Source organism: Bos grunniens, chromosome 20, assembly GCF_055505025.1.
Source record: "Bos grunniens cultivar Pamir isolate PY7600 chromosome 20, Bosgru_T2T1.0, whole genome shotgun sequence".
In the NCBI taxonomy this organism is placed as follows: domain Eukaryota; kingdom Metazoa; phylum Chordata; class Mammalia; order Artiodactyla; family Bovidae; genus Bos; species Bos grunniens.
The window spans coordinates 33278971-33292980 of NC_141184.1; the positions used below are offsets into that span (position 1 = coordinate 33278971).

The 14010-nt window shown below is 39.9% G+C and overlaps 1 protein-coding gene across 10 annotated transcripts in view; it reads left to right on the top strand.

Annotated features, from left to right (window-relative positions):
- Positions 1 to 562: 562 nt before the first annotated feature.
- Positions 563 to 14010, top strand: part of SPEF2 (sperm flagellar and cilia associated 2) — a 208077-nt gene continuing 194629 nt past the window's right edge. For 5 of the 10 annotated variants that reach the window (XR_015148649.1, XM_086361399.1, XM_086361400.1 and 2 more), the window contains exons 1-2: positions 563 to 707; positions 11697 to 11799. Coding sequence is in view for 3 of the 10 variants with exons in the window: in XM_086361399.1 (XP_086217525.1) it covers positions 650 to 707; positions 11697 to 11799 (161 nt within the window). In the remaining 7 variants the exon portion in view is untranslated. The remainder of the gene's footprint in view (positions 708 to 11696; positions 11800 to 14010) is intronic. The other 5 variants (XM_086361392.1, XM_086361396.1, XM_086361393.1 and 2 more) reach the window with 3 other exon arrangements.

Sequence of the window (14010 nt, forward strand, 5' to 3'; positions counted from 1 at the left end):
CAGCTTTCTTCATAGTCCAACTCTCACATCCATACATGACCACTGGAAAAACCATAGCCTTGACTAGGAGGACTTTTGTTGGCAAAGTAATATCTCTGCTTTTGAATATGCTATCTAGGTTGGTCATAACTTTCCTTCCAAGAAGTAAGCGTCTTTTAATTTCATGGCTGCATATAATACAGCAATTAAAACTGGCAGTTTGTAAGTTAAAGACAAAACTGAGGTCACTGGAGCAGGGGCTTCCATAAGTTTCTTTAGGAGGCAAACAGGAAGAAAAAAAATTCCCCTTCAATCAAGATTCTTTCTTTAGAGAGGCTCCCTTGCCTCTCCTCCTCCACACACCAACCCTGCTAACATCTCCTGGCTGTTGTGTTAATAGCGCTCCACCGCTTTCCCCAAGCCCGCTGAAGCCCACCGCCCCTGCGCACGTCTCGGTCTTACCTACCAGCAGGGGGCAAGCCACGATTTTCTGTCCTCCCGGGCTGAGCTCTGGCACCCCTCTTCTCCCAGCCTTTCCCCTAGCTCCGGCCTGAATACGCTTCCTTAGCAACGGGTCGCCCTTGGCAACCGGAGGACGCGGGCAGGCAGGCGGGCTAGGTTTCCCGCGCGTTCCTGGCACCTGCGTGCGGTGGGAGGCACAGGCCTAACCATGTCGGAGATCCTGTGCCAGTGGCTCAACCAGGAACTGAAGGTGTCCCAGACCGTGAGTGAGTGACACAGCCTGGGGCGAGCGGACCGGGGGCGAACGGGGCGCGGAGCCTGGGGCGCGGCGAGCTGATGGAGTCTGGCGGGGTAGGCTAGCTGCCGCTCTGGCTCACTTCAGCCACCGCGGAGCCTGGCTTCTCCACTCCCCAGCTCGGCTCTGAGTTACCCATCATCACGGTGGTCCCAGCCCCGCGGGTTCTGACCTACCACGGTTCTGAGGCTATAGGGACGGCGCCCTTGCTCCAGTAGAGAGAAGAACTTTCTGGACTCTTTAGTCTAGCCCTGACATTGCTCCTTTCACACTCTCAGAAGCGTGGTGTGCTGGCAAACCAGCGAAATGTGAATCCTGAAAGCCAGCTACCGCCCTATTAGTTGTGTGCCCCTGGACAAGTTAGAATACCTTCTCGCAGTGTGTTCCCTCCAGTATAAAGGGCTGTGTGTGAAATGAGTTAATGCAGAATATATTAACATTTACAAATTTCAGCAGTTTTAACTCAGTATGTGCACATTCGCTACTTCTGACCACTTTTCACTCTTCCCAAAGCTGACTTCTTCACTAACCTGAATTTATCCCAGCCATAAAGTTGTCATCCAAATTTCCTAAATCCCACAACCACAGACGCAGTTTTACATGCTGACAACTTTTGTAACAACCAAGTAATTCCAGAATAGCACTATACCCCATTCAACTTCTTTTTCTTGTTTCTTAATCAAGAGTTCATTTTCCAACTGGTATGGTTTTGCTCAAAGCAAGAGGTTTGCAGGCCAAATCATTTCAATCTGTTTTTCCCAGAAGCATTCTTGCATAATGTCAACTTGCTTCCAGAGGGGCAATAATGCCAACTCAGTCTTAAGTCATCCACAGCATTTGGTCAACCAGTAGTGTTTCTGCAGCTGCTAAGTGTTTGTTATCAGCACTAGGATCTTTCAATTTGGAGCATTTGCAGTAGCCTTTGGAGAAAGGAATGGCAACCCACTCCAGTATTCTTGCCTGGAGACTTCCATGGACAGAGGAGCCTGGTGGGCTACAGTCCCGGGGGTCGCAGAGTCAGACACGAACTGAGCAACCATCATTCACTCCAGTTGCCTTTCTTGAGGCATAAACCCAGACTTTTTCTTTGCCAAACTGCCACCCACACAGTAAGTTTTTTTCCCCAGGAGTCCATGATCATCCCACGTGTCTCTGACTGTTCCTTATCTAAAATATGATGCTTATCTCAGGATGGTGTTAGCATTTTTCTTTTCTTATTTCTTTCTCACCATAGGAGCCAAAATGTAGTATCATGGCCTTAAGGTATACTCTTATTAAGAAAAGCAGTTACAGATTGCTGAGTTTACTTTGGTTCATTTACTTGATTAATAAAAGCCATATTCTTTGCTCAAGTCCACAAGACTCTGTTGCATATTCAAACACTTTTGAGAAAAGTAAATAAAATTTACAAGAAATCTAAAAACAGTAATATGCCATTCTTAATTATAATCAGTTTGAGGAGTTTTGGTTTTGAAAGGAGGAGGAAGAATTACTTCATTCCCTGAAGATTAAAAGACTGGAGATTTTATTTATTTTTTGGCCCCACCTAGAGGCATGCAGAAACTGAGTTTTTTGACCAGGGATTGAACCCCTACCCCCTGCAGTAGAGGTGCTGAGTTTTTACCACTGGACCACCAGGGAAGTCCCAAGACTGAAGATTTTTAAAGAATTTAAATAGCATAAACTATAAATGGAAAATTTCTGATGTCTGCTTTCCCCAAGTGTAAAGCTGGAAGTTGTTAGCAGAGACAGCTAATATATTCTGCATCCCATTCACTAGCAATACATATTCATTTCTTGATCCCAACTGCTAAGAGGAGTCAAAGGAGAAAGAGACAATTCCTGAGATTACCTAAATCCATGTTGTAAAAGGCTTTTCAGACTATAGGGAACGCACTCAACTGTGTTTGGAAACAGATAAGATAGGATCTGTGTGCCTAAGAAGCATGCTGCCAGTTGATTTCTGTCATTAGATAAGCCATTCTGTGGTGTACAATGGAAAACTTAAAACAGTTTATAGGAACTCTCTTGGAAGGACCATAGTGGATGCAACTTCTGGGGAAAATAATTGGGCAAGTTCTGGATAAGCGTCCTGTTAAGAGCAAGGATTTGGAGGCCAGACTGTTTAGGTTAAAATCACTTATTCACACTTACTAGCCAGTGCTTGTGAGCAATTTATTTACCTAAATTTTATAATACTCAAAATAATAATACTTCATCAAGTAGTGTTAAGATTAAATGAGATAATAAATGCACAGCATTTAAAACAGTCCCTGACACACAGTAAATGCTAAATCTTACTTTTTAGAAAATATCATACAAAAATAAAATCACCAATGTGTAAGGACATTTGAACAAGGATGTTTATTGCCACATGGATTGTAGGGGCAAAAAGAAAAGAAATGGAGACAATATAAATTTGCTTCAATAATAGAACACTTGGGTAAATGATGCTGTATTTATGCTATGGTTTATCATGCAGTGGTTAGAGCAAATGAGTTAGTTACTCTAACTTTTAACCTAAAATGTGCTCATGTAATTTTGTCAAGTGAAAAACAAAATTAAAACTTACTGGAACCAATATAATACCATTTTGCACGAGGATATGTGAGAGAAAAGTGTGGAGAGGCATATACTGGACTGTTGATATATACATGACTCTTAATCTTTGTGTAAGCATAGAGAGAGATGTGGGAGCATATAAGCCAGTGTATTGGTATTGCTTACCCTGGAAAGGAGATGATTGCTAGCTTTTCTTTATACATCTGTGTTATTTGATGTTTTGCTTGTATTCCCTTCATAATTTGAAAGTAAAATTCAGTATAGCCTTACAAATGCAAAATCAAAAAAAGATCAAATGTCACATGACAATGTAGGAGAAAAAGAGGCTTAACACTTTAGATGAAATATAGTAAGCATCTTGAAGTATTGCTGGGACAGGGGAGTACCTAAGAGTTATTTTCTCAAATGAAATTTATACATGAAATAATAATAATAATAAAAGTTAATCTTTGTTGAGCACTTAGATTCTTACGCCAGACCCTGTGCTAAGCCTTTTACATAGGCTTTCATATTTGAGATTTTAAAAAGTCCTAAGACACATTGTCTCCATTGAACAGATGTGTAAAAGAGGCTGAAAAAGCTTGGTAATTTGTTCTAAGTCATCCATCTAGTAAGTCCTAGAACTAGAATTTAGAGCTAGATCTTTGACTAGTGCTCTTAGGATGTATTATACATTTGATTTTATGCTTAGGGAATTTACTATTTAAAAATTAACCCTCCCAAAGATATTCATTTGAGCTCCTTTTAAGGAGGATTATTGTTCAGTTGAAGTCACAAGAAGTACAGAAATTCAACCAGATGGTTAAATGGTTAAATGGCAGTGGTGGAGTTATTAGTATTTGTTTAGAAGTAGTTCAGTCCACATGTTGCTTCCTGAGACAAAGCAAACAGAATGAGAATGCCAAGTGCATGCATTGCTGCCTCGGTGAGACTCAATAATGGTTTAGTCATTAGAGAGGCAGGTAAAGCTGATTGATTTCTGGATTATTTTGAAAAGTAGAAATCAATTTGGATAAAGCATCTCATATTGAATTTTGTGTTGCCTGGATGACCCTGAATATCAGCAGTAAAGAAAATAAATTCCAATGATCCTCAGTTAAGAACAGTCTCCCTCCACTTAATGAGGTTTCTGGGAGTCACCAGAGGTTTGATTAGTCTCAGCATATGAAGATTCAGATCTATGTTACTAAAGCTAAGGATCTCCAGTGAGTTAAGTTTAACTAGACCATTTGTCCTGGAAAATAATGCTTAGACGTATGTTAATGAAATGTCTTAAAATACCAAAAGTTGTTAAATAGAAAATAATTCAAGCAATTATTTTTGTAATAAAAAATAAGCAATATAGAATAATGTTACTAAGAGATTTGCTGTAAAAGTCTTTACAGACTCTCAGTTATTTTCAAGCCTAACCATTGCCTCTGTTTTACAAAATGTTTATGAATTCACTGTAAGAGGAAGTTGGCATCAGAATGTCATAATTAAACATTCTCCACAAATGTAGAGCATTCAAATTCCATGTACTGTATACATCTGATTCATTGTAAAAATTGATATACAGCAGTCCATATTCTTTTGGATTCTGGGTGGGGTCATATTGAAAATTGTAGATACTTTATTGTGGGTATTTTTGTTTCAATAGTCTCAGACATCGTTATCACAAGTAACAAAGAATCAATAAATAGAAAACTGAGTTGAAAATTTAGTATCTCCAAAGTCCTGATTTTCTAGTATCCGAACTAGAAACAGTAATCTTTAGTCACAATTTTATACCCTGAGAGGTAATAATAATAATTACTGTATATTTGGGAGGTATCAATTGATATTACAAGTGGAAAATATCTACCACAGTGCCTATCATCTATCTAGGTCTCAGTTCAGTTCAGTTCAGTCGCTCAGTCGTGTCCGACTCTTTGCGACCCCATGAATAGCAGCACGCCAGGCCTCCCTGTCCATCACCAACTCCCGGAGTTCACTCAGACTCACATCCATAGAGTCAGTGATGCCACCCAGCCATCTCATCCTCTGTTGTCCCTTCTCCTCTTGCCCCCAGTCCCTCCCAACATCAGAGTCTTTTCCAATGAGTCAACTCTTCGCATGAGGTGGCCAAAGTACTGGAGTTTCAGCTTTAGCATCATTCCTTCCAGAGAAATCCCAGGGCTGATGTCCTTCAGAATGGACTGGTTGGATCTCCTTGCAGTCCAAGGGACTCTCAAGAGTCTTTTCCAACATCACAGTTCAAAAGCATCAATTCTTCGGTGCTCAGCTTTCTTCACAGTCCAACTCTCACATCCATACATGCATGACCACTGGAAAAACCATAGCCTTGACTAGACGGACCTTTGTTGGCAAAGTAATGTCTCTGCTTTTCAATATGCTATTTTTAATTTCATGGCTGCAGTCACCATCTGCAGTGATTTTGGAGCCCCCAAAAATAAAGTCTGATACTGTTTCCACTGTTTCCCCATCTATTTCCCATGAAGTGATGGGACCAGATGCCATGATCTTCGTTTTCTGAATATTGAGCCTTAAGCCAACTTTTTCACTCTCCCCTTTCACTTTCATCAAGAGGCTTTTTAGTTCCTCTTCACTTTCTGCCATAAGGATGGTGTCATCTGCGTCTCTGAAGTTATTGATATTTCTCCTGGCAATCTTGATTCCAGCTGTGCTTCTTCCAGCCCAGCATTTCTCATGATGTACTCTGCATATAAGTTAAATAAGCAGGGTGACAATATACGGCCTTGACGTACTCCTTTTCCTATTTTGACCCAGTCTGTTGTTCCATGTCTAGTTCTAACTGTTGCTTCCTGATCTGCATATAAGTTTCTCAAGATGCAGGTCAGGTGGTCTGGTATTCCCATCTCTTTCAGAATTTTCCACAGTTTATTGTGATCTACACAGTCAAAGGCTTTGGCATAGTCAATAAAGCAGAAATAGATGTCTTTCTGGAACTCTCTTGCTTTTTCCATGATCCAGTGGATGTTGGCAATTTGATCTCTGGTTCCTCTGCCTTTTCTAAAACCAGCTTGAACATCTGGAAGTAGATAATATTATTTCAACAACTTTTGTGTCTCTCACTTTAGAAGAATACCTATTATGATGCCTGCCACATAATAGGCACCTAGTAAATATTTTATTATATGAGGATGCATGAGTGAGGCAAAAATAGGGTAAAGTATTGTTTTTAGCTGAACTCGATGGATTTGTTCATCTCGGGAAGGTCATCCTAGGTACTTTGATCCTCACTTTTGTGATTTCAGAGGCTCCGCTTTATTACTTTAAGCAACTTCTTAGGAATTGTCACATGCTAACAGACATTGCATTCTGTTGATTTTATAAGCCACAGCACCAATTCATCTTGCAGAAAAGGACACCAGAATAACCTATTCTGTTAATGGAAGTGGGGATAACAAAGCAAGGAGGGAAAAACAGTAGCAACCACTCACATTAGTCAGAATAGGGGGGTGACATTTGGTCATTTTTTTGTGTTTTGGGCAATACTATTTCACTCCGAGTTCAGACATGTTTATAGAGGGATTTTGTTTTTGTCTTAGTCCATCAGGGTCACTGAGTAATCTTGTCTCGTCTTGGTGTGCTGTGAAATTGATTATGGCCAGCAGGAGAAGGCCAAAGTCTAGCCATGAGTGCTGGCCCAGCTTCTAGGAATACCAGGGCCTAATGGGGTCAGGCCAGTGCCCAGCCACCAGCAGCAGCTTTTCTGTCTCTCAAATGAAAGTAAATTTGTTTGGTTTTTTAAATGTTGCTGATAACCTGAGCTAGGTCTTTGCTCTTCTAGTAAAGGAGGAACAAAGGCCACTTGATAGAATATGTAGGTCTATAGGCCCTCATCTACGACCCCCACATCCCCAAATCTCTTTAGTTATTTGGTAGCAAAACTTGACCACAAATGCTGTGAGGCTATGTTCAGTCATTATTTCCTTCCCTTTAATGGTTTGCTGTAAAAATCAACTACATTTGATTATATGTGCTTCCCCAGACCGGGGAGAGTGTTATCGTTTATATGGACCCAAGAGTAGGTCTGTATCTGACTTTAAGGACAGGGTCAAATATTTGCTATCTAAGTTTTAAGTTATCTTTAAATAAGGATCTTTGTACTATAGTCATTGCATGTGTGAGTGCATGCATGCCTGCTAAGTCACTTCAGTCATGTCCAACTCTTTGTTACCCTATAGACTGTAGGCCACCAGTCTCCTCTGTCCGTGCGATTCTCCAGGCAAGAATACAGGAGTGGGTTGCCATGCCCTCCTCCAGGGGATCTTTCTGACCCAGGCTTTAAAGCCTTGGCTCTGGCATCTCCTTTATTGGCAGGCAGGTGCTTTACCACTAACACCACGTGGGAAGCCCCATACTATTGTCATTGAGGATATTACTGAGCTTATGAATTGTGTAATTGATATAACATGTTGTCTTAAATTAGGAAGCAGCACCTGGTGGCTCAGATGATAAAGAATCTGCCTCCACTACAAACCCAGGTTTGATCCCTGAGTTGGGAAGATCCCCTGGAGAAGGGAATGGCTACCCACTCCAGTATTCTTGCCTGGAGAATTCCATGAACAGAAGAGCCTAGTGGGTTACAGTCCATTGGGTCACAAAGAATTGGATGTGACTGAGCAGCTAACACTTTCAATAATAATAAAAGTGATCACTGGGCACTTACTATAGGCTGTGAATTATGCTAAGCACTTTACATTATCTCATTTAATCAATTATCTCATTTAATTAAACCAACTGTCAGGAGGTAGAACCCATCACTCTCCCTCTTTTAAAGAGAAGAAACTGAGGCTGTGTAACTATCCAAAGTCCAGGGTCTTATAAATGGTCCAAGAGTCAAACCAGAGAATATTTCTCTCTCCAGAGCCTGTGCTGACCGCATTACCGTATGGAATGTAGAAGGCTTATCTTTTGTCTTTTCTCCAGCTGGCTCAGGTGAAAAGCACATAGACCCTTTGCCCTCCGTCCCAGAAAATTCACAAAAGCTCACATCAAAGATTTCTGCAACTGAAAGCTTTAGTGAATGGGATCAGACCTGTGGCTTGGAAGACTGGAGGTGTGGCTGAGTTGTTACTGAACAACATTTTTCCAGATGTAGATCATTTCAGAGCCCAGAGAGAAGACTGTTACTGAGCTCCTGTGGTTCATTTCTTTCCCACATTCTTCATTGTTCCTTATCCTGGAGTCAATCCACCTTTTATTTCCCCTAGGTAATTCCAGTGATGAGTGCAAATTAACTTACAGAGGTGTCCATCATTAGTTGTGGTATTCCGGAACATTTACTGGAAAGGAAAATTTGATAAAGCAAAAAGAAAAAAAAAATCTTTCCTTTGTGTTTCTTTTTTCCTTACTGTTTTTCTCCCCTAACCTCTCTCCATTTCGCTTTCTCTCTCTGGCTTCTTATCTTCCTTCTCATACTTTTTAATTTATATATTCCTAGATTATCTGCTTTTTCTTCATCTAATTTCTTGCACGTATTCTTTTTTCTCTCCATTTTTTTCTACATGTTTTCTCTCTGTTGTTTTTGCTTCTTCCTATAGCTTTTCTCTGATTTCTTCTGTATTCCTGTAGCACAGGAAAAAAAGAAAAAAGAAACACTGAAAGTGTCTAATGCACACAGAGCTGCAAAACAGGTTTTCAAACTTATTTATAGTAGCCTACTTGACAGTGAAATAATGTGTTTGCTATTCTTCTTTGACCTTTATAGCCAAAATGCCTCTATTTTATCCATATCAGAATAGTCTTATTAAGAAGTCCTGCCATTTCAAAGGAAGTAGATTATGATTTTATTTTTCTCCTGACCTTTTTGTAGCTATGAGTTTGCTACAGACCATTTGCCTGATAAGTTGAATGTGATGGATTAGGATACAGTTATTCCCCAGTTATTCCCAGATTAGATTTCAGGTCTTCTGTCAACAGGAGCAACAGGCAAAAATGCAAAATCCAGAGAGAGTAGGAGAACAAAATCACCAGATATAGCAGCAGCTCCTGAATGCAAAGTAGTAGTCTTTAGATTTTTAATAGGATTCCATAGTTTGACAATGGCACTTCAGAAAACTAAGAATAGGGACAGGCTAGAGGGAGAAAAAAGGGAAAGAAGCCAAACAGAGAAAACAACAGACAGAAGCGGTGCAAGGCACAGCCAGAGCAGCCCAGATGGCACAGCAAGGACAGTGGTGGCAACCAAAAAGCAGGGAACAGCTTTGGAGGTCAGCAGTGGTGGGTCCTGAGGGAAGGGGAAAGCAACAGTGACTCAGCGGGAGGACAAGGCACACCTCTGCCTTTAGGGGCAGAAGGAGCTCTTTGGATTTCAGTTGCTGCAAAGACTACTGGTGTATGATGCTGGAAAAGGAAAGGAATGTTTGTTGTAGTCATGTCTGACTCTTTGCAATCCCATGAACTGTAGCCAGCCAGGTTCTCTGTCCATGGAATTCTCCAGGCAAGAGTACTGGAGTGGGTTGCCATTCTCTTCTCCAGGGGATCTTCCTGACCAGGGATCGAACCTAAGTCTCCTGCATTGCAGGCAGACTCTTTACCAACTGAGCCACTAGGGAAGCCCCATGATGCTGGAAGGCAGAGTCAAAAGATTCTAATGCTAGATAGTTCAGGAACTCACCCTGAGTAAACAGAATCAATGAGAATTGTTTACATCTTTTTAAGCTACTTTATATTGATTTTACCTAAGAAGTAGGGTATTATTAAAGCATAAAATACTTTGAGAGCAGATACTAGGGAAGCTTTGGGCAAAATTGTGGGCTGGTGTCAGATATGCAGGAGCCTTATGATGATGTAAAGTCTTCTGAGTAAGGTCTCCCTTCACCTCTGTGCAATCACACACCAAGCACCAGCTCTACGAATCGTGAAATCATTCTAACTTCTTTTGCAGCTAGCCACCTTGTTAATAGTCAAATAGATAAAAGAGGATAATTCCATATGAATGAGTTTGTGATACTGTGATAATGTATACATTTAATAGATATTTAATATTGCAGTTGCCTAAAGGACTCTAATAGAAACACACTGAAGATTTTTGGAGGGTTTTGAAATCCTTTGAGAGATGATGGCTTTGTCCTATGATAATGTATTATGTATCAACTTTGAATAGCATTCTTGAATACCAAGCACCCCTATATCCTTCATAAGAAAAATATAAGTGACCCCAAACTAAGGACATTTTTAAAGAAAGCAAATTCTGTTTTACACTTAATATTTTTTCCTTCCCTCATCATTATGTGCATACTTTGTGGCAGGCATGATACCAAGAAATTCTCATATATTGCCTCTAATCTTAAAACAGCTCACCAAGATAGATATAGATAGGATGGGACAGAAATTCAGGAAGGTTAAGCAGCTTGTCAGAGGTTGCACAGCTAGTTAAAGGCAGAGACAAGATTTCAGCATAGATATCTCTAGCTCTAAAACCTGTCTTCCTCTGGGCCACCTCCATCATTGTACAGGACACCAGCTATACTGGAGTAAACCACAGAACCACCAATGTAAATCTTGTTTATAATATGCTGCTGCTGCTAGACTCTGTGCGACCCCATTTGGGCTGTACTGGATCTTCGTTGATTCACAGGCTTTTCTCTAGTTGTGGTGAGCGGGGGCTACTCTAGTTGTGGTGGGCAGGCATCTCAATGAAGTGGCTTCTCTTATTGCAGAGTACAGGCTCTAGGACACACAGGCTTCTGTAGTTGAGGCCCATGGGCTCAGTAGTTGCAGCTCCAGGCTCTGGAGCACGAGCTCAGTAGTTTGGTGCATGGGCTTAGTTGCTCCGAGATATGTGGGCTTCCTGGATCAGGGATTGAATCCGTGTCTCCTGCATTGGCTGGTGGATTCTTTACCACTGAGGCACCAGGGAAGCCCAAGGAAAATCGATTATGTTCAGTAGGCTTTATTTAAGAAGGTGCAGGTGACTTTTGTAAAATTTCCATTGCATAAAGGTTAGAATTAAGTTTTGAGGTTTAAAGAAGTTGGATTGTACCTCACTTGGTCAAGAATATGAAATCATCCACAGGTTGTATTGATAATGGAAGTATTAGAGCATAATTTTATAAAATACACTGAAGATTTGTTTTTAGATCTAAGGTTATATATTTTGTTGGTTGTGTTTGGTTTGGTTTGATCAGAAGTTGTCTTTTCTTTCAAAATATCATATATTATCAATTACTGACCCACATTTATTCAGGGATCTTTATAAGATACCTAAAATTAAGTTAAAATTCAGTATTTTCCTCTGATTATTGAAAGATATTTTCAGAACTATTTTGATGGCATTCTGAGTTCAAGTTAAATTATGGGATTTTACTCTGTATGTACATACTGAAAATATATAAGCTCTGTGTAAAGCATTATATTTACTTTTTTATCTCTGTGTTTTAAAAATCAGGTCCCAAGTCATTTGCAAAGGCATTTTCCAGTGGCTATCTAATTGGAGAAGTTTTGCACAAGTTTGCACTTCAGGATGATTTTGCAGACTTTTCAGAAAGCAGGTTAGTGAGATTATTCTTTATTTTATAAAAGGTCAATTCCTTTGGCACTTGGATGGATTTAGCTTCCAAAGTTAACATTAAGGAACCATTTATCACAAGATTCCTTCCAAACCTAAACCAGGCAAGCACACCATCGGTATGAAAATTGCCGCTTCCTCACGTATACATACGTCATTTTCCCAGGAGTACAAAGGAGAAAAAGTTACAGGCTGTTGCAAGACCTCATCTCTCGATGGGCCCCATTTTAATGGCTTCCATAATCCTGCACTCCTGCGTTTAATCAGATTTGTGAAACTTTTGCTCCTCATTTCTCCAAAAGTTCTGTTTCCCCATTTCTTTTCATCTCTCTTCTCTTTTTGGGACTCCTATTATGTGTATGTTGGTGTACTTGATGGTATCCCATAGGTCTCGGGAGCTTTGTTGATTTTTAAAACTAAACTTTTTATTTTAGAACAATTTTAGGTTTACAGAAAAGTTGCAAAGATAGTACAGAGATTTCCCATGTTGTTCACATCCAGTTTTCCCTCCTGTTGTCATCTTATATTGGTATGGTACATTTTTTATCAAAGATTTGTTATAATTCTTATCTAATGTCTTTTTTGTTCCAATATCTTATCAGGATATCATTTTCTCAGACTTTCCTTGTTTTTGATAATCTTTACAGTTTTGAAAAAATTAAAAACTGGTCAAGTATTTTGATATTGCTCCTCAGTTGGAATTAGTCTGAAATTTTCTTTCATGATTAGAATGAGTTTATGTGTTTTGGGATTCTGTTCATTTTTCATTCTTTTTCCTTTTTGTAACCCCTGTGAATAGTTTCAATTGATCTATCTTTGAGTTTACTGCTTCTTTCTTCTGCCAACTCAAATGTCCTGTTGAGCTATTCTAGTGACTTTTTACATCTCAGTTATTATACTTTTTAATTTTAGAATTCCACTTGGTTCTCATTTTTACAATTTCTATTTCCTTATTGATACTCTGTTTTTGTTGAGATGTTGTTTTCATACTTTCTTTTATAATTTTTTAAAAATGAATTATTTTAGTTTTTAACACTTATAATAGCCAACTTAAGGTCTTCATCTAATAAATTAAACATCTGGGCTTCCTCAGAGAGTTTCTATTGACCTTTTCCCCCTAGATATGAACAGTGTTTCCTATTTCTCTATATGTCTCATAATTGTTGAAAACAGACATCTAAAATAATACAGTGAGGTAACGCAGATTATTCCACCTTCCCAGGGTTTGTTGTTGTTGTTGCTGTTTGTTGTTGCTCTGCTGCTACTTTTTGTTTGTTTAATGACTCTCTTGGACTAATTTTGGAAAATCTGTATTCCCTGTTGTGTATAGCACCTGAAGACTCTGCTTGGTTAGCTTAGTGAACAGAGCTCAGCAAATAAATGGAGATATTTTAAAATATCTTGAATTGATAAATCTTCCTTGGCTGAGATGCTGAGTTTGTTGAGGTATATCTTCAGTGCTTTCACAGTTTACAACTCTGCCTTAACCTTTACTTCCTGATTGTACAGGAGCTTAAGGTCAGCCAAAAGTGAGAGATTTGGGCCTCCTCCTGTCTTTCCTGGGTATCCAAACATTCCTACACATGCATATGTATGGGGAGCCGGCGGGAGGCACTCTGCCTGTGGCAAAGGTCATGAGGAAGGAGGCTCGAATACGCAAAGGCAGGATTGAGCCTCAGGAGTCCCCCTGGAAATCCTCAAGCATCTACCCCCATAACCAGAGCCTGCCTACTTTACTACTCTGTGCTCTCACCTACACCTCTGACTTTACAGGGGGCTGTCCCCCACCACCTCTTTCGGAGAAGGAGTTAACTTAGAGCTCCAGTTAATAAAAACTCCTGGGCGTGACAAGAGTGTTTTAACCTACAAACTCCTCTGAAGGTTCTCTAGCCTGCCTGACAGGCTTGTCCGGCCACATGTGATTGCTCACAGCCTCCCAACTGTGAGAGGCACGAGATGCTTTAAACCTTCTAAAAACAGGTTCCTTAGAAAAGTTAGAAAACCATTAGTATAAGTATAGTGGGCTGATTAGAAATTGTATTGGTGAAGGGTTTTTCATTTGTTGATCCAATGTTTGTTGCTAAGTCTCCACATCCCCTGCCCTTACACACATTAATGAATATATAGAAGAAATAAGTATTAACCTTTGATATTAATCACGTTAGACCTTAGGCTAAGCAAATTCTTTCCTGAA